At 39.1% G+C, this 21,003-nt stretch overlaps 1 protein-coding gene across 3 annotated transcripts in view; it reads left to right on the top strand.

Moving 5' to 3' along the window:
* The first annotated feature begins 986 nt into the window (after nucleotides 1-986).
* The window catches only part of SNRK (SNF related kinase), a 57,504-nt gene continuing 37,487 nt past the window's right edge, over nucleotides 987-21,003 (top strand). The window contains exons 1-4 of one of the 3 annotated variants that reach the window (XM_044252822.1): nucleotides 988-1,077; nucleotides 4,224-4,273; nucleotides 14,393-14,454; nucleotides 17,478-18,172. In XM_044252822.1, coding sequence (XP_044108757.1) covers nucleotides 17,584-18,172 — 589 coding nt within the window. In that variant the 5' untranslated portion in view covers nucleotides 988-1,077; nucleotides 4,224-4,273; nucleotides 14,393-14,454; nucleotides 17,478-17,583. Of the gene's footprint in view, nucleotides 1,078-4,223; nucleotides 4,274-6,299; nucleotides 6,438-14,392; nucleotides 14,455-17,477; nucleotides 18,173-21,003 lie in introns of those variants that run through there. The other 2 variants (XM_044252821.1, XM_044252823.1) reach the window with 2 other exon arrangements.

Genomic DNA, 21,003 nt, shown 5'->3' on the forward strand with positions numbered 1-21,003 from the left:
GAAAGAAAGCAGAAACAGAAAGGGAAAAGCGGGTTGGAAAAACCTGGCACCTGGCTTGTTGGCTGTCCCTTTCAGGCAACTCAGAGAGCTGATTAGCCATTGCAAGACACGCTTTCAAGGGTGGGAGTCAGAAGGCCCCCGAGCCCGCGCCCCCACCCCCCTACTGTCGCCTCCAGCACCCCTCTCTGGTTTTGGCTAAGCTCCCTTCCCGAGACACCTGGCTTGGTGGCCATGCCGCTGAACCATCTAGTTAACCACGGTTAATGTCTGCTGTTTTGAATCCCGGACTTCAGATGCTTTAATATCCTCTACGACCTTTTGCCTTTCCAGGCGGTATCCAGTGGAGGCAGCTAACTGATGGGGCCGCGCTAGTGTGTCTCCCGTAGTAGACCTTTAAAGCCAGCGCCGCATTCAGATGGTGGGCTTTTTTCTTTTTGTTTAAATAGCAACTAAATCAATAAAATTCCTTCAAACTGGGTTCCCAGGGAATAAAATTGTAGAAAAAAAAATAACATATGCATATGAGTATATATATACATATGAATGTATATTTAATTTTTCCCCTCCCCGTGCTTAAACTTGGGCGGGAAATGTGGTGAACCTTTAAAAGGGTGAAGTGCTTGCTGCCCTTAGCCCGAGCTCCAGGACGCAGTCAGGTGCGCACGCAGTCCCTCCCTCCGATTTCCCCCGACAGCTCGCGCTACTTTTTTAAGCCATTGTCCCATATCCCCGGTGCTTCTTCCTTCACCGTCCCCTCTCCTGGGGTGCCTCGCCTGCTTCCTTCCTACCGCCGGCTACAGCCAAATTCGCTGGGGTGAGACGCCGTCAGGATGCCCTCCAGCCGCCCGCGGTCCAGAGCCCGCAGGTGCTGTCGGCCCCGCCCTCCCCGCGGCCCCGCCCCGGCGTTGCGTCACAGTGACGCGCGCCCCGCGCAGGCGCAGCCCGGCCCCACCCCCCCTCCCCGCGGCCGACCGCCCGCTCGGTATTATGATTAGCGCTGGGTGCGGGGATTCGGCGGCCGGGAGGGAGTCGTCGGCGCTGCGGCCGCTGCGGACGGACGCCTGCCTGTCGGCTGAGGTAGGAGCGAGTGCGGAGCGCGGCTGGGCGTAGCGACCGTGAGCCTCGGTGCGGGCCGGCCTCCGCCGCCTGGTAGCCTGCGCTGTTGCCGGGCTGGGAGTCCGGGCCGGGGAGCTCGCCGCAGGCGGAAAGTAAGTTGCGCGCTCTGCGCTCCCCGCGCCGGCTGCAGCGCGGGCCCGGGAGGACGCGGAGCCCGGGCTGCGGCGGCCGGAGCCGGCGCGGCGGTGGCGCGGCCTGGCGGCGGGGCGGCGGCGGGCCCGACGGGAGCCGGCACTGCGGCGGCCGGCCGCGGGCTCCCGGAGGCCCTGCCCTTGCGGCCGCGGCCAGATTGCGGCACCTCGGGAGGTGCCCGCATCCCTGCGCCCCGCCCCGAGCGGGCCGAGTGCGGCGCCGCGGGGCCCCCGAGGTCGGGCCACGCTCCCCGCGCCCAGGTTCTCTCATGGGGTGTGTGTTCTTGGAATGTGTTTCCTTTTTCAAACGAATCTGGAGATTTGGCCGCAGCAAGGGGGGGTTCCTTGGTAAAACTGCAGCCTTACAATAGAATAGGGATATTGTTGTCTGTAGAGAAAGGGCATCGGAGTAGGGGAGGAGGAGCAGTGCCATTCCCGAGGGAGAGCTGGAATTTCCCCCCACCCCCCAGCTCCCCCCTCCCCCCCCGCGCCCCGATCGGGAAACCTCCGTTCTTTTCCGTAGTCATCGCCTGTTGATTGCTTTCTGGACCATTTTGCAAAAACCTTCCTGCCTTTCACTTGGACTTGGGATCTAGAAAAGTGACAGTCTTATCCTGGGGAGTGGGGCGGGGGGAGGATCCTGGAACTGTGCTATTCCTGATAGTTGAATCAGATCGGATCCGATCCGGTAGCTTCTTGGGTTCAAGCTTAGTAATTGGGGAGAATTTAACCGTAGGGTTCTTAAATCTGTAGAGGTCTGAGGATATAGGACCTTTCGCTCTGTCAGGTTACTTTTTTCTCTTTTTAAAAATTGAGTGCATTCTCAGTCTTAGATGCGGGTGGTAAAGCTGATTTAATGAGTTTCACATTTTATCGGTTTTTAAGATGAAGCATGGCTTACATGGGACTGCAAATGTTGAGTATCCTGCTGAATTTTCACCAAATATCTGTTAAGCATCAGATGCCTCAGTTGGGGTTCCTCGTATGGGGTTGGGACACTGTCTCAAATCAGCCTAATTTATCAGAATGTATATCAGTGTACTTTTAAAGCCAGGGGCTGTCAAGGTTTATGTAATCAGTTTGTTAATTTATAATCTTGTTACATTGCTTTCCAAATTTATAAAATCATTCCCTTAAGGAAATCTGTCTTCAGCGTCTGCTTAAATATTTCTTTTGGAATTGGATTCCTGAGGAGGAATGTACTGTACAAGTGGTGATTTAAGCATACTAATTAGACAACTTTCCTTTAAAAAAAAAGTGTTGATTCTTTTATCCAGCTAGCTTATTGTCCCTCTTAGGAAAACACGGCATGCCCATTTTACAGAACAAGAAATGAGAGAAATTACATGACATTCCCAAGGTCACATATTAAAGCAGTGTAGTAGCTGAAAAATTAAGTGCTTGGTGCTAACTTCTCTTACATCTTCAGGGTTTTCCAGGCAGGGAACTTCCAGTGTCACCTTTCTGTTTTTTAAATAGGCATTCTCAGTTTTTGTTGTTTTATTTTATGCATAGAAATGGCTCTCACCCTATTAATATTTTACTATTTAAAGTAAAATTTTCAGCATCGTTGCAGTAAGATCAGTTAATTTAAAGCATACAAGAACCCAGAAGTTATCCTAATTTCTGTTTTTCTAGAATGGAAATATAAATTGGGACTTTGTGTTCAAATTTAATCCCGTAATCCTCAAATGCAGGCTTTTATATGTCCTTATTAAAGTTGAAGGGCTTTCATGGTATTTTTACTGGTCACAGGAAATACTGTTCATCTAAACCTTACTATGGGTGTTTCTGTCATATAGAAAGTGAAACTAAATGGGAAAAAAGTTATTTATTCTTGGAGATAATTGAGCAGCCCTGGTTCTAAGCACTGATATAAATAAGGCATGATGTCTTCTCTGTAGCAGCTTGTCTGAACCTAAGAGCTCACTTAGTACACTGCCCAGGAAGGAAAGGGCACAAGTGAACTTTTCACATGGCCAGAACTTTAGGAATTAAAAACGTAGATGAGGAACTCTAAAAACGTGTTTTAACTGCATGTGCCGTTTTCTTAACAGCCAGAGGATGGAATTTTTATCCAAATGCTTTTATAATAAAACTATTACTCATAATTTAGGTACTTCTAGGTGTATGAGTGTGCAGGTAAATTCTTAGAGCAACTTCAGTAGAAAAGTTACTTGAGTAGATTCTAGCAGTTTTGAAAATAAACTTAACCTATGATCATTTTATTCATGGCGCCTTTGTGTGTCTATTTTCGGGGCTCTGGGTTCAAGGGTAGCAATAGAAAAATGAATAAAAACCAGTTACTGCCTCGAGGAGCTTATAGGCTATTGGGGACACTGAAGTAAACATCAACAGTAGAATCCAGCAAATGCTGTGGCGAAGCATAGGCAAAACCCTGTAGAAGCACAAAGATGGGGGCAAGGAACAATCTGATTTGGGAATGCTTCACAGAGGAGGTGACATTGAACACATCTTAAAGTACAAGTAGAGTTCCCAGGCAGAGAAAAAGAGAAAGTTCTCAGAGGGCTCAGGGAGGATGAGAAGACAGAGCTACGTGATGGAGAAGGAACTTAGATCCAAGTGGATGGAAGGGAATTGAGGAGGTAAAGAGAGTACAGCAGTTCTTTCTTTCTTTCTTTTTTTTTTTTTTAAAGAATATGAAAAGGAAGGAAAAGGAATGGGGCAGGAGCTTGGGGGGATGGGAGGGAAGTTTTTCAGTATTCTGATTTTGTTTGCTGAGAGCTGGTGTAAAATCTGTCAGACTTAATAGCCTCATGAGAGGCTGTGGATGATCTGGAGCTACATTATTCACACTGGTGGATGGTTTCCTCATCTGTTTTTCTAGAAGTCTGCTTTGGGTTGAGGCCTTATATCCCATGAGAAACCATTCCTTGCTGGTTGTAGGGGAGGAGCCTATCTAAAGAGGATTTCTGCTGTACCTTCCCTGAATTTTTATTTCTCTGCTGCTTCCAGAGCCTCCTGAGATTCTGCCTTGGCACCTCCAGCATTTGGCTTCTGCTCAGGTAGGCTCTTCCATAACAAATCAGGCTTCTTTCTCTCTCCTTCCCTGTTGTATTATACCCTCCAAAGTGCTGTTATGTAGCTGTTCAGCAGTTACTTGAAAGGCATTCACAGACCATGTGCTGTGATGTTTTAAGCCAGACTCGAAGCAGGATTGGGTGTACCTACATACATACCCTCTCAACTACATATTGGCCTGGAAATGTAGATTATGAAGTCTCTGCTCCAGATGTGTAGGGTACAGGTCATATAATGGTCAGATCCTAGCCCCACTGGGCCTCAGTTGCTCATTGGTCGATGTGCAGTTATTTTTCTCAAATTTAAAAGACTGTTGGCTCCTTGAAGGTAGAGCCCACTTCTTTGATTTCAACATCCCCAGATGAGCGTAATGCCTCATGTGGTGTCTCGATGAAGAAACTTCAAAAATCTAAACTTATTTTATTGGTTTTATCAGCCTATTAATAGACATACCCCATTTTAATATAACTGGGCTAAATTTGAATTGTTTTTCAATCATAGAATTTTGGAACTAGAAGCAAATCTTTCACTTGATCCTGGCATGTAGTAGATGCCCAGGAAATGTTTGTTCCTGTCCTGTATATTTCTGGTATGAGTGAATGGCACCATTTGCTACCACTCTCCATTAGAATCATTCTGGATTTCCTTCTTTGCTTTGCCCCGTGCATTGAGTCTGAGATTCTACTTTCCAAACATGTCTCCCTGATTAATCCTCATCACTACCCACGTACTGGCTGCTTTCATTTTTAGGTCATTAAGTGATCATTTACTTGGAGGTATTTTCAGTTTGTCTCTTTACCTGTCCCCCAGCTCTAGTCTTGCCCTGCCAGGCTGGTCTTCACTTTGCTACCGGAGTGGTTTGTGTAACTGTCATCTCTGATTGCCATTCCTCTGCTCAGAATTCTTCTTTGGCAGCAGTGGTGGCTGCTGCTGCTTTTTCCTCTTCTTTAAAGATTTTATTTATTTGAGAGAGAGCACACACGCATGAGTTGGGGGCAGGGGGAAGGCAGATGAAGAGGGAGAGGCAGACTCCCCACTGAGCAGGGAGCCATCCCAGGATGTTGGGATCATGACCTGACCTGAAGGCAGAAGCTTAACTGACTGAGTCACCCAGGTGCCCCCTTCTTAGTGCCGGCTTTCATTTGTTCATTTAATAATATGTATATGTATATTTTGGGTAGATGCTGTACTCAGCAGGCTTGGGGATACAGAGTGGAATAAAATGGACATAGGGCTTACGCAGGCTGAAGTTATCATTTAGTTGAGTGGGGACACAGATTATTACTCATGTAATTATATAACTGCAGTTGTGATAATGGCCCTGATGGGAAGGAAATGGTGCCGTGAGAGTGCATGGGAGCTGGTATGCAGGGGTGTGGGAAGGGGAAGGACACACTTGAGAGGGTGACCTTTCAGCCCGGCCCTGAAGCCCTCTGGTAAGGGCTTGCCAGATCCAAGGAATCGAAGCTGATTTGCTTGGAATACAGGGCCCTTTGGGTATCTAGCCCCTGCCTACCTGTCTGATCTCATTTCCTATGCTATGTATGTATTATTGTCCCAGGCATACTGAGCTCTGTCAGGTGTCTTTTCTGAAAAGCCTCTTCCCCATTGTTGCCAATTACAATTCTTAGCTCAAACAAGGAAATACATTTCTCTGAGATGCCTCCTGTGAACTTCCCAAGGTAGGTTTTGAGGAAAGAACACCTCTTCTGTTATATCTGTCTCTGTAAGAGATTTTAAAGACCTTGTGGTGGGGATCTTCCTAATATGTCTAGTAGAGGTATTTAGGGGCAGCTTGATGGGCCTTTAGGGGATATCAAAATAAGGTGGGAAATTAAGTATATAACCCCTCTCAAATATCAGACTCTCCTGGGAGGAAAGCCAGTTCTGAAAAGTTGGGGGGAAAATGGTGGATGGCTTTGAGCCTCCTTGCATTTTGCTAATATATATTATCCCACTTAGTCTTCCTAATAATAACTGTCTAAGGTGGTGATTATCTTTGTTTTATAGATTAAGATGTGCCTGTTTGTAGAAGTTGAGGAACTTGCTGGGCTCCAGGTTCTGGGGGACTCTTTCTACTGCACTATGATGCTGCTGCTCATGTTGCTGAATAAATGAATTTTGATCATTTTAAAGTGCACCTCTGTGGTGAGGATATAATAAGAAAGTTTGACCTTGTGGTAGTTTGAAATGCTGAATCTTAGGATGCTCTCTCCTCTCTCATGTTCCCTCCCTCTCTGTGTACACACCTCTTAGGCTATTATGTTGTCTTTATATTGCATAGCTGGGGATGTCTTTATATTGTATAGCTGGGGAAACGTCCAAATTTAATAAACATTCATCCATGTTGGTTTTTCTTTATTAGAGAAGTTACATTTTAGATAATGTAAATTTTATGCTTATGGTATAATAAAGTTCATTTCAGCCTTACAACAGGATACTAACAAATATATTTGTGGCAAGAGTATGAGGCTAGAACATATGTATCTCTGGATCTCTTTATACAATAGTCATAATACTCTATAGCCTTTTGTTTAGCAGTGGACAAAAGCAGAGCAATTAAATTTAAAAGTAAGGGTTAGCTTTCTGTTTTAGCTTATTTTCTACAGGTGAAACAGGTTTTTTTTTATTGGCATAAAATATTTTGAGGACTACTGAAGAAATTTAGAATGAGAATATTCACACATTCTCAGTTTCAGAGCTTGATTTTGTTCTTTACGCTCCTATTTTATGTGTATTTTCTAATCCTCTTGTGAAGGAAAATGCTTTTTCAGAAACAAATGGAGAAAATGTAATTTGCAGAGTATATTAAAATTGCATTGTGGGAAAGGATACAATTTTTAAGCAGAAAATGGAATCTTCCTAAATTTATCTGAATTATTTGCTTGGTGTTGGCTGTAGCTGTTCTTGCCATCACAAAATTATATGTAAATTCTAAGGTGAAGTTATTTTTAAGGTGCCATTCCATTTTTACATGATCAGTAAATATCTGTTTTTTGAATAGTTATTTGCCTGTTACTTCCTTTCTTGAAAAGCAGTTTCAAAACCTTTAATGGAATTGTTTGTTAATAATGTTTATTAAGTGGTGCTAGGGAATTTCCTCCATTTTATTGATTGCTGGGCTAGGTAGCTAGCATAGTATATCAGAATTGGAAGAACACAAGAAATGTCCAAATTGATTTATTTTAGTGCTGTTGTTTCCCTGGGAGCTAGAAAGGCCTAGGTAAATGGGAGGCATTGTATTATTGCAGGAAAAAGTGGAGGGCCCAGGACTCGGGTTGGGGAGAGGACCTGAAGTCCAACCCAGGCAGTGCTTAGCTGGGTATAGGACTGGGGCAAAGGAAGTCCTTATCCTCTTTGGCCCTGCTTTCTTTTCTGTGAAATGGGTATGATATTTCCATTATATTTCTGGTTGTGTGAAATAAGTGATGAAACAAATACAGAGTTCAGTACCAACATAGATTCCCAGTTATTACATTGTTTACTCTTTTTGAGACCTGCATTAAAATAAAACTGGAATTCTAAAATGAACTGTTGTGGTATGAAAGATATTTTTGAAATTTGTAGTGAGACAAAGTCAATTGTGTGTTTTTTTTTTAATGGGACTGAATGCATTTCTATATACATGTATTTAGGTTTGTAGTGGGGTTTTAGGAAGGTAGTATGGGTATACTGAGAGCGTTCTAATCTAAGAACAAAAATTGGTGTTTTATGGAACATTAAAGTGGACAGTGAACTTTTAAAATTGGTTTAACTTCTCTAATGACGTTATTTCTATGTTGTTTTCATGTTACTACCCAAAGAGTTTTCCTCTTCTGTTTAGACCTCTTATCAGCCATGTGATTAGAAGCTGTTTCTGTACATTTTTATCTCTTTAATGACACTTTAATTAAACTTAAATATAATTCAAAGACAGATAACTGGTGAAGTGATTTTGACACGTTTTCCATTCATTAGTTTTGAGAAAGTAAGAGACCATCATAGTTGCCTAGGTGGTAAGCCAGTAGGTGTTTTTCAAGATCAGCCTCCTTAACCTTACTAACTTATTTCATGTCTACCCCAAGTCATAACTTCACCCACGCTGATGTTCTTCTTTCCGAGGAGGTTGGCCAGCCAGCCAACTGTGTGCTCTGCTGCCTTGGTTTTTCCCACTTTTAGGAATGGCATTCCACTGCTCCCTCTTGAAGGGTAAGCTCTGGTCTATGGGCTGCCCTGCCCTTGGGGATCCTGCCTTCTTTGTGTCCTCTACTCTTCCTTTGGCATACATCACCCAGGTTAACCTGTATAGTTATTTATTTATATGTAGATAACTTAATTGTAAGGTTATAAATCAGTTGCTTTCTACACAATTAGGGCTCAAATATTTGCTAATGAAAATAGACTGTTCTTGTTGCTTCCTCAGTCTGAAAGAATTGCATACCTTGTCTCTCACGGGAAGCAAAATATTTCCTTGAATATGTCTTGTTTATTAAGATGAACTAAGTAGGTTTTAGACAATATATTTTTAGGGATGTTAGTCTTTTTCATAGATCTCAGTGGAAAAGTAAATTGAAAATCATATACAAAAAAGTCAAAATTTTAATAAACTATCTTTTTTAGATTATAAAAGCAGCACACATTCATTGCCAAAAATTTGAAGAGAACAGAAAAGCATAAAGAGAAAAAAATTGTATAATCTTAACATTTTGGTATTTTAAAAATATATATGCAGACAAATTATATGCTTTTTTAAAAAAAATTGAGATCATGCCATGAAATTTGGTGTATGAATTTTTTTAACTTAACATTTTATTGTGAGAGTTCCCCCTTGAGATTAAGTAGCCTCAAAATAGGACTGCATAGTGTTAATGTTAGCTGTACTATGATTTAATTGTTTTCTTATACAGATCTTTAGATTATTTCTGATTTTTTGAATGTATAAATATCATTGAACATCGTTGGCTATAAAAATCTTTATTTCTTTAAGACATAATCTAGTAGTGAGATTATTAAATCAAGGATAGTAATTATTTTAAGGCTCTTGATATATGTATTGCCACATTGCTTTTCAGAGATTTCAGAAATCAGATTTTCAGAAATAAATTTATTTCAGAAATAAAATTTGCAGTCTGTCTTTTTTTCTTATGGATCATGAATTTACTGTTGTGTCCAAGAAATCTTTACCTAGCTTAAGACCACAACATATTTGCATCTTTTTCTTCTGCAAGTTTTCTAGTTTCACGTTTTGCATTTAGAGATATTACACATTGCCAGTTAATCCTTGCATGAGGTGTGAGGCATGTGAAATAATTTACAGTCCTAACAGTGTAAGAGAATCTTAAATGATTTAGTCTTTTAAGTCAAAGTCAGTATAATGTTAGGTACCAGTATTTTTGTTCACAGAGAGAGAGATCACAAGTAGGCCAGGAGGCAGGCAGAGAGAAAGGAAGGGAAGCAGGCTCCCTGCTGAGCAGAGAGCCCAATGCGGGGCTCGGGCTTGATCCCAGGACCTCCCGGAGGGCAGAGACTTAACCCACTGAGCCACCCAGGCCCCCCTCCAGTATTCTTTTTTAACCATTTTTTAACGACCATCTTCATCACAGTATCAGCAGGGAAAGAAAAAGATGACAGAAAGTGAAAATGAGTCTTGATAGCTTTAATAAAAGTTTGGAAGATTTAGATCATTAAGTTTTTGAATTCTCCAAGCTTCCAACTTATATTGTCTTCCTGGCAAAAAGGAGTAATTGTGGGTTAGCCTTATTTATTTTGGAGTAACTTCTACATACCAGCTTTTGCTTCAGTCATTATTTGTTTGTTATGCGAGCACTTTGTATCAGGGCTGTCACCAGAAATGGTGACACACTAGCATTTTTCATCATTTTAACAGGAGGCAGATTCTGTTTAGGAATTCGAACTTAATATCTGTCTGCACTGCTGGCCTGGGTTTTGTGTCTTGGATGTTAACCCCTTTTGCTTTACAAATAATTAGTACTGCTCTACATCAGTTAATAAATTGCCTGACTCCTGGATACATTAAAATTCTGTGATATATCCCGGACCATTGCTTGTTTCACTTAGAGAAAATAAAGATTACATAAACTGACGTTTCATAAGATCAGTCTGCACTGGTGACCCAGTCGCTTCCTGGAGAGCAGAGCAGTCCTTTCAGCCTGCCATTCCTGGTCACCTCAGTTGCCCCCAGTCCATTAAAATTGACTGCTTAGAAGAAAACTTAATAGAACATACTTTAGGAGGCAGTTATCTTCCCTTGGAAAAGACTTTCCTAGACATTTGGAGGTACAATTTTACCTCTTTGGACATTTCTCATAATAAATAATTTAACCTTTGGGGCACCTGGGTGATTCGGTTGGTTGGGTGGCCCCCTTCGGCTCTAATCATGATCCCAGAGTCCTGGGATCAAGTCCCGAATCGAATTGGGCTCCCTGCTTAGCGGGAAGCCTGCTTCTCCCTCTCTCATTCTCCCTGCTTGTATTCCCTCTCTTGCTGTGTCTCTCCCTGTCAAATGGATAGATAAAAATCTAATTAATTAATTAATTTAACCTTTTAATTTGTAGTTCCTATCTTGAGTCCATTCATTGAGTGTAGCCTTATAACCTCATAATGCTACATTGATAACCACGTGGTAATATTCAGCCAATCCAATGAAAAGCTTTTGATCCTTCCGTAACTTAGGACCTCGACCTATTTGTGGTTTCTTTATCTTTGATTTATAGCTTATGTTGGTAACTACCAGGGGGAGGAGTGCTATTCTAGAAATGTGGAATATTGTTTATTTTGGATGGTGGGAAGAGCAGTGGCAACTGCATGTAGGATTGTGTTTATTTTGCTTGACCAGGCGGTTGTTGATATTCTCAGAGGATTTAGTCTACTGTCTTCCTTTCAGCCTATGGGTATTGTTGAAATTCTAGCGGTAAGATTGGGGTGGTAGTAATCATTGGGTGAGTGTTCTTCTACTTCCATTAGTTTTTCTATAAACATGCAGTTTAGTATTTTCCATGAGTAAAAATTACAGTTTTCATTTTTGGTGTTTGTAAAAGATACCAGATAATTTCCATATGTAAGAAGCTTAAATGGCAGTTTTAGTGTGGCTTTGCAAAAACTCATCTTTAGTTATCTGTATTAGAGGAAGAGCATTGGCACAGATTATTTTTTTTTCAGTACTTAATTTGGAGGGAGATTTTTGCATATTTAAATATTGGTGGTCTGATTTTAGGAAATTTATAATATCCTAAATAAAATGTAGAGAAGCACATTGTCCTTTTTGTTCCACTCCTCTACTTTCTCATGCCATGGATTGGCCGCGCAGAGCTACCTTTGTTCAGTGTGCTGTTTTGTCCTCCCCTAGAGGTGTGGGTAGGAGACATTTGTTTGATATACAGACTACAGTAGTGATGTTGTCTATGAAAATCTAAAAGTGAATTTTGACAAGAATAACAGGGTGAATTCCAAATTGACAGTAGATTTAACAGAGGCTGGTTCTACAACTGTTTTCAGCAGCTTGCAATATGTGTGTAGGGCCACCCACACTTCCTTCCTCTTCTCCAGCCACACCCGCACACTTCAATTTGCTTCTCTCTTTAGTTGGGAGAACATCAGTATATTCTTGCAACATATACTGGTGGTTATTTCTCAAACATGAATTTCCATATTATAAACACTTTTGACTGGTTGGCCTGTTTCATTTAGGCCCAGCCCAGTTATATGCATGTGTGAACATATGCTAAATAAGATTGCTTTAGAGTACTCTAATTTAGTTTTTTAGGTTTTGCTGTTTTAAAAGATGGCGTCTTTGTTATGTAGTCATTAAAAATACTGATTTACAAGAACTCAGTGTATGAGAAAATGTTCATTATATAGAGGAAAAGGTAGACTCAAACTTCATACATATTATCTTAGCTTTGTATAGAAACATAGGTATAAAGGATATATACAAATAGTTAAAGAGAAATCATCTTAGATGAAATTACAGGTGATTCCCCCCCATCCCGTGTTGTGCTTTTCTGCACTTTCCGAATTTTCTGAGGTAAATTGTATCAACTTGTTTTGTAGAGAGAAATACTTTTTAAATGGTTGTAAACTTTTCTCCTCTCTGTGTCTGTGTCTCTTTATATTCCATTTTATTTAAAAAAAATTTGTGTCTGGGTATATATTATATGTAGAAAATAATTGGGAAGGAAAGTGGGTATCAAACTGTTAATAGAGATTGTCACAGAGAGTAGAATAATGGATGATCTGTATAAAAAATTATTTTTGCCAGTTTATATGTTCTAATTGTATATTTTCCTGTATTGTACAGGTATTTCTTTCATAATTTCATAATAGAAGCAAAATACTAAAACAAAGAAAAGTGATATGTCAAGTGGAAAAAGCAGGCTACAAGATATAAAGTTATGTATAGAATGATCACACCTTTGTAAGACAAAATAAAGAAGAAACTGTATATAAGTATTTGCAGAAAGATCACCAAAATATTTGTAGTGCTTATCTTCAGGGGTAGGATGATGGATGCCTTTTTATTCTTTCTACTTCCTAGTCTGTATTTTCCAGATTTTCTGTAAGAATATATTACTTTTGGGGGAAAAAATGTAAAGGAGCGTTTAATTCTTTTTGAAAAGGTAGATTTGAAAGAAAGTCATCTTGATACCATTTTAAAAACAAATACTTGGGTTTTGTGTGATGTTTTATTGAAAAATAATCAGACTTTGATACTCAACTAGAGTTACTATTTTCTTTATATTATGGTCGTACATCAGTCATTTTCAGTTTAGTACATTTTAGTAATGTACTAAAGCAGCTCAGTGAATTCATTCTCTTGAAGTAGGGTAGAAGAATTTCTACTTAGATGAGGGAGAGTACCATTGTTTTAACAATGATGGTGGTGGTAATAGCTAGTGTTTCCTATGTACTCTGTGTCAAGCTTCACTCTGAATACTCTTCCTTTACTAACTTATTTAATTCTCACTCTAACCTATGAAGTTGTACTCTTACTATTAACATTTTTTCATGAGGGAGCTGATCATAGAGAGGTCAGGTCTTGCTGAGGTCCTGTGGCTAGTAATAGGTGAGGTGGGATTCAGATCCAGTCACTGGCACTCAGAACCAGTGCTCAGCCACACTGCCTGCCTTGCCTAGAGACTGGATGGTGGAAAGCAAGCAAGGGTAATGTCAGGAGCCACCACATCCCTTGGAGCTGAAGGAGCAGGTATCATTCTAATGTTCTTAGGTCTCTAGAGGTGGCCCTGTGCGCATGACCTTGCTGGCCCTCTGTGAGCGTAATGATTACCTGGATGCTCACCTTTAATGTGTTGTGTAAATTGCCTTGGCCTAGTGTGAATGTTTAGGCCTTTCAGTATTTGTGGGATATTTCAGTGTTGTGGAAAGTACTGTGAGGGCACCTCAGCCAAGTATTCTTCACCGTGCCACAGACTTAAATGTGATCTGTTCACATTCTCTGTGTTCATAGTGATAGTTCTTCTTTACTGTTGAACGGAAAGCCTCTAGTGTGAAGGTGTTTCATGTGTTCTCAGATGCTGGCATTGTAATTGATTTCTGCTGGCTTGCTAGAAGATCATATATTGTAAAGGTTGCCCTTCCTCGCTGTGGGAGTGAGTGTAGCAGGAACCATCAAGGTTTCTTGCAGGCAAGCTGGGCTTGGAAACTAGGCTGGGCAGGATTGGGGCTGCCCACTGCTGCTGATTGGGCAAGTCAAGCCTCATTGTGCCTAGCTTGCAGGCTTTTAGTGATGATCCATGAAATGAGGATTTGGTGCCTGTTTTACCCAGGAAACATTCAGAAAATGGCAAATCGTCTGTTGTTTGTGATTATTATTTCCTCCTCCTTCTAGTGGAATAATCTGTCTGATCAGGCTACCTGGAACTATCTTTGTGTATCTGTTCACTGTTAACTTCCTGTTCACTCAAGATTGTTTGAATGGGTTATAATTCACAGAGGGGAGAGAGATGGTGGGAGAGGAGACAGGGTCACTAAAAAACAAACTTGCCCTTTTTATATGTTTGTGTGGATTGACCTTTAAGATGTATATTTTGACTTTAAGCAAAGTTAAATAGAACTAAACTAAAATCTCCTTCTGTGTTTTCTTTTAGGAAAAAGAAGCAACTAACAAAAGACAGTGGTAACAAGGATTATTCAGTGTGCGGTTTGCAGGGTATGTGCTGGAGCCATCACAGAGTCTACCTGCGCTTGCTACAAGCCACATATGCATGTTCGGCATTGATGTTCAGAGTGACTTGTGGCACTAGAAGGTCCTCAGAGATCAAAGACAATTTAGTTATTCCTATGCCAACACAAAATGCACTCGATGGTGGGGTTGCACAGTGGGCTGGTACTTAAAGAAGATGTTCAGTAACAAAGATATTTTTCTTTCCAACCTTCAGATAATCGTTATAACATCCTGTTTTTAGGTATATAATTATAGTTTCATAGACCCTGGAAAGGGATATGTATACAAAACAAAGTAGAAAAAGAGTTTCTTAATACTGGAAGTGATCACTATTTCATTCCAGAATAGTCTCATTTTCAAGAGACCTTTTTAGATTTTTTTCCCATGAACTCTTTAGTAGATTAAAAGCTGTTTTCATTGTACCCTTTTGCTGGCACAGTTCTGGGAAGAGAAACCTCAGAATTTTAGTTGTAATCGTTTCTGGGTGTCGGAGACCCTAACAAAAGACTGTCTTTCCTCATCTGTATACACATTTGTTACTTTTGAAATAAGGCAAAATGAAAACTGGGAAAACCTAATTAATTTAATTAAAATATAATTAAATTCAGATTTACTCCTAAAATCTGATTTATATGCCACTTTATAATAATATATCTAAACTAAAGTGATAGATGAAAAAACAAATAATGTATAACCTGGAGGTGACCTGAAATTGTTTTGAACGCTTAAGTTGCATTTACAAGCTTGTACAATAGAAACATACACTCAGATAGAATTTTAAGGATAATTACTGCCCTTATAATTAATCAAAATTAGAGATTTAAAGATAGTTTTCTGCTCCCTGGAGTTAGCTTAGAGTTTCTATTTTTGAAAATTAAATATGCCTGAATTAAACTTTCTTTTGGAGAACTGCTGTCCTATTAAAGGAAGATCTTTTCACTCAGATTTTCCTGTTAATCTCATCATTAAAATTAATAGCTCGGATGATGAGGTAATATACAGTATGGAAGAAATTTGCTTTTTCTCCAACACCTGTACATAGTACTGGCTTCTTATTTTAAAAATCTTTATAGAAACAGGATTAATTTAGTTTGGTTTTGAAATAAGTTTGTAGAAACAGTGTAGTATAGTTAAAAGCAGAGACTTTGAGGTCAGGTAGCCCTGAGTTCAAATCCTAGCTCTTTTACACACTGGCCTGGTAGCCAATGCCAGGTGAGTTACCATTTCTATGACTCAAAATGGGGCTAATAATCCCTATCTCTTAGGGCAGTTGTAAGTATTAAGTGAGGATGACATAATGCATTTGGTATATGAGTGACATATTGTACTTAGTGAATGGTAGTTAATATTTATATTTACAGTAATTGCTAAAATATAAAAAAAAGCATTAAACATACTAACATTGGCTTTTTTAGCGCGCTCTCTCTCTCTATATATATATATATATATATATTTTTTCAGGTGATCTCAGATATGTGTTTCCGATTATTTCAATTTGCACGTGAGAATGACTTTATTCCTCTTTTAGAGTTTGTACTTTAACTCTCCAGATATTATCCTAATATAACATCATTTAGAGTGGTTAAATGTTTATAAGGAAGATGGGCTTTGAAATAATTCAGTTTAAAGGTTAGTTGTAGCACTTTGATTCATTTTGCACAAATATGTATAGTAGGCTATTAATAAATGTTAGCTTTTCTTCTTTTAAGCAAAAATGAGATATAAAGAAGTGTAATGCTAGAGCTTTAAAATAAAAAAAACACCTCATTTTATGTACAGTTTACTTTTTTGGGGTATTTTCATCTAAGCAGGAAGAGATAAATGTAACTACTATTCTGTTTCTACTGGAAACATGCAAAAGGTTTCACAGGAGGGCTATGTACTCTCAGGACAGAGCTAGTCTTGGGAGATGGCTGTATTATTCACTGGATTTTGCTATAATTCTATTAAATTTTGGTCAGGAAGAATAATGGAGTTGGATTTGTGAGATTTAAGGTGATATCTTAATTTGTATAATTTTATAAGAGCCTGTTTCTGTAATTAGAGTTTATAAAGGTTTAGAATTTTAAATGCCATGTGAGATATGGTCTTTAAAACTGAATGGTCTTTAAGATGGTTTATGAATGCATGCTTGTTCATTTTTGAAATATAATCAGATCATGGTGGGTTATGTTTGAGAGTTGGAAAACTAATAAAGATAAGCATAACTGGTAAGTACAAAGAGTGAGTACCAGTCAGTCAGCAAACATATATTAAGCACCTACTGTGTGTCAACATGTTGTTCTAGGCACTAGTGTGACAAGAAGAGCAAACAATTGCCCTGTAAACATTTTGAAAATAAATTGAATTTCAGAATTTAATAAACTGTTGATTACCTGTTGTATATTAAAGACTGTTCAGGGGAGGGTAGAAGGGGAAAAAAAAAAAAAGAACCTTAGAGTCCTCAGAACTTCGCAGTCTTAGGATGGGGATGGCGTATACAAAAACCCATGGAATAAGACCACACAGGGTCCCGAGCTGCTGTTGGAGATATGGAGTAGGGAAGGTCATTCCAGCTGGGAGGGTTAGAGGAGGCCTCACTAAAGAGATCTGTCTGTGTTTACAGGAAATAGTGCTAGCTTTGGAATAACAGGAAAAAGTTGCCAAGTTTCTGTCCAAATGTTTATTCTGTTTTCCCTTTTTTGTCAGTTCTTGCCTTGTTTTTTAAGACACTAAATGAAATTACTTTTGTAAGATTTTTTTTAAACTTAGTTTATCAAACTTGCTAGTTTTCTTATTGACATCACCAAAAACTTATTTCAACTAACTTCTTTCAGTTTGCAAATTTTAATATGGCATTTAAATTCTCAGCCTTTGTAAGATAAACCCAAAATATATAGATTGTAAAGATGGCCCTTACTCATTTTTTGTCTCTGTTTACTTCAGGCTTCTCTTAAAACTTTAAAAGAAAGAGAGCTCTAAGAGAAAAAGCTACAGAAACTTAATTTGTTTCTCCTCTTCTTTTGTAGATGTCCATGGCGACACTGAAAATGAATTCCTTATTTTCACCAGATATTCTTATATGAGAAGATCCGTTTCAAACAGTCTAGATATTTTTCCTTCTGTTGGACCAGCATGGCAGGATTCAAGCGAGGGTATGATGGAAAGATTGCTGGATTATATGATCTGGATAAAACCTTGGGTCGAGGTCATTTTGCAGTGGTTAAACTTGCCAGGCATGTCTTTACAGGTGAAAAAGTAGCAGTAAAAGTTATTGACAAGACAAAATTGGACACTTTAGCCACTGGTCATCTTTTCCAAGAAGTGAGATGCATGAAACTAGTGCAGCATCCCAACATCGTACGCCTTTATGAAGTTATTGACACCCAGACCAAACTGTATCTTATTCTAGAACTTGGGGATGGAGGAGATATGTTTGATTATATAATGAAACACGAAGAGGGACTTAATGAAGATTTGGCTAAGAAGTACTTTGCTCAGATAGTTCATGCCATATCTTATTGCCATAAACTCCATGTGGTTCACAGAGACTTAAAACCAGAGAATGTGGTCTTCTTTGAAAAACAAGGTCTTGTAAAGTTGACAGACTTTGGTTTCAGCAACAAATTTCAACCAGGGAAGAAGCTCACTACAAGCTGTGGATCTCTTGCATATTCTGCTCCAGAAATTCTGCTTGGTGATGAGTATGATGCACCCGCAGTAGGTAGGTAACCTCCTTCCAGTATTTGCCCATTTGAATTCCACCAGCTAGAATGTAGTTGGTCAAATTGGTGGTTGTTTATCTGAAAACAATTTCTTAAGGGACTTTCTTAAATGTGTCTTTTTTTTTAAAGATTTTATTTATTTATTTGACAGACAGAGATCACAAGTAGGCAGAGAAGCAGGCTCCCTGCTGAGCAGAGAGCCCGATGTGGGGCTCGATCCCAGGACCCTGGGATCATGACCCGAGTTGAAGGCAGAGGCTTTAACCCACTGAGCCACCCAGGTGCCCCTCTTAAATGTGTCTTAATTAACAGATTTGGTTTCATGAATGCCGTATATCCCTAAAGCTCACAGTCAGTTTGTTTTACCCTTTAGTTGGCAAATGTATAAAGTATATTTCAGCTAAAGAAAAATGAGTAAGTTACCATTTAAGGTAACCATCATCTACTCATTGTAATTCTTTTGAAGGTCTGAGTATATTTCCTATCTTCTTAGAGTCTTCTTAGAGTCTATAATGCCCCTGGTCAGCTTCTTTCTGTGTATATCCTTTAACAGTCATTAAGACGTATATTGGAAAGGTACTATGAATATTAAAATACATTATGAAGAATTTGGACATGGGAATCATTTATTAGTTGTGACCTTGAAGAGTGCAATTGATCTCTCTGCTTTATTTCCTCATCCATGGAATAAATTGGATCAGATAGAGGTATCGCATCCTGTGTTATCATGTTTACCATCCACGGAGACCTGTGGGGCTGTTATTGTCTGCCTTATTTTATAGGACAGGTAATTGACATCTAGACATCCAGAATCGTGGTAGCCCTGGGCATTCCCAGCTACCCTCTTTCCACTCCAGCACATTATTGTGTTCTCTCTTGTGATGAGTTATCTAGTTGGGGTAGAAGTATTTATTGCTTTTCAGCTTTTCAGTTTTGTCCCTTGGATCGTATCTGTTTTGAAGGTCATAGGAGAATTTGTTTATAATTTTTAAGGATTTGCTAAGTTGAATATGTGGTCAGCTTTTACAGTTTTTAGTTTAATTTTGAAACAGTATGCCCTAATACTACATGTATATAATATCATACTTCATAGATAGGAGTCATTTGAAATGCACGTTACAGAGTATGAAAGACACACTCTGAAGAACGCATTGAAGAGTGCTGATTTTTATACTGAATATTCTCTACACCAAGACACTGCGTTTCATGTTAGACTCTGTTCTGGAAAAGAAAGGGTTATTGAATGGTTCCTGCCCATTACAGATAACAAGGTTTCTCCGAAACTTTTCATTAGAATATTTGAGTCAGAGATTTTTGACCCGAGGAGCAGGCTAATCAGAAAATGAAGCCAAGAATTAACAGAAGAGGAGACATAAATGTCCAAACATGAAAATGATGTTTAACCTCACTAATGATCAGGGAAGATAAAATCATGATCAGATACTGTTTCATACATTTCGCATTAGGAAAAACTAAAGTCAGACAAATCTAAGCATAGGTAAGACTATAGGTCATTGGGAACTCTTCTAGTATGTAGAAGACAATTTGTCAGTGTGTACTAAAGTTAAAGATATACTCAATCCTGAAACCCAGCAGTTCTCTTCCTGTATACACACCCTAGACTTGCTTTCACTCGTGTACACAGATTTTTAAAGATTGTTTGATAGCATTATTGTGTATTCATCAGTAGGGAAATACATCATTTCATATTCATATGATGGAATTGGTAAAAATAAATGAACTATGTATGTCGTTGTGGCTAGTGTTCACAAATGTACTATTTAAGAAGATCAAATCGGTGATAGTACTTACAGTATTATAACATTTATATAAAATTTTAAACAGACAAAGCAGTGTTATGTTGTTGGGGGGTTGCTTGCACATGTAGTAAGGTACTGATGAATGCATGAGGTTAAGATAGTTACTTATAAAGGGCAGGCATGCCTAGAGTGTTTCAGCTGTGTTGGTGGTATGTACTTCCTGACTTGGGTGGTGAGTACCTCGGTACTCACTGTAATGTTCTCTCTCTCTCTCTCTTTTTATTTTTTCCTTAAGTATTGCCTAATAAAACTTTAAAGTTTTTAAAAAGGAAAAGAAAAGTGTCTGGGAGGATGCTTACCAGTCTGATAAATGGTTGGTGAAGTATGTATTAGGTGGAGTTCATGAGTAACTTTTCTTATTTGAATTTACTTTAATTTTGTGTAATTGTGTGATTGAGATAAATATAGAATTGCTTTAAAAAACAAATGGAAAGTTACCTTTCTGCTAATATAGTCTAGTTTATTGTGCCAGAGTCAGTCAGTGATTTTTCACAAATATATAGTAGAATTAGTACAGAGATTAAAATCTGTCCTTTTATTAAATTACCATATGTTGCTGAATTAAACAACTTTGATTCAGTTTTGTAAGTGTTTTAGAGTGCACTGGTCCTTAACATTGACACTTGGTTTAGGGAATCATCTGTTATTTTCAAAGAGTTAGATTTTGATTTTATGTATCAGCTACACTTCTGTTTTCTTTGGTATTACCTTTTTTTTCCACTGTTAACTAAATTTTTCCAGGATCTTTTAGGTTGCCTTTTCTTTCCTTTTTTCCTTTCTTTTTTCTTGAATTGAAAGCTTTTTTTCTTTGTTGTCCTAATTTCTCACATTTAAGGCTGTGTGTGGTTCTCTCCTGCAATCTCTGGTCACATCCTGGGGATTTCACTCTGCTGCCATTGCTCAAGTTTATCTTTACTGTTTTGTTTCTGTTTAACCCAAATTCTTTTTTTTAATTCAAATTGGATAGATTTTTTTTTCCTTTACGTATTTGGTTTTTTACTTGTAATTTT

Source organism: Neovison vison, chromosome 6 (genome assembly GCF_020171115.1).
Source record: "Neovison vison isolate M4711 chromosome 6, ASM_NN_V1, whole genome shotgun sequence".
Lineage (NCBI taxonomy): Eukaryota > Metazoa > Chordata > Mammalia > Carnivora > Mustelidae > Neogale > Neogale vison.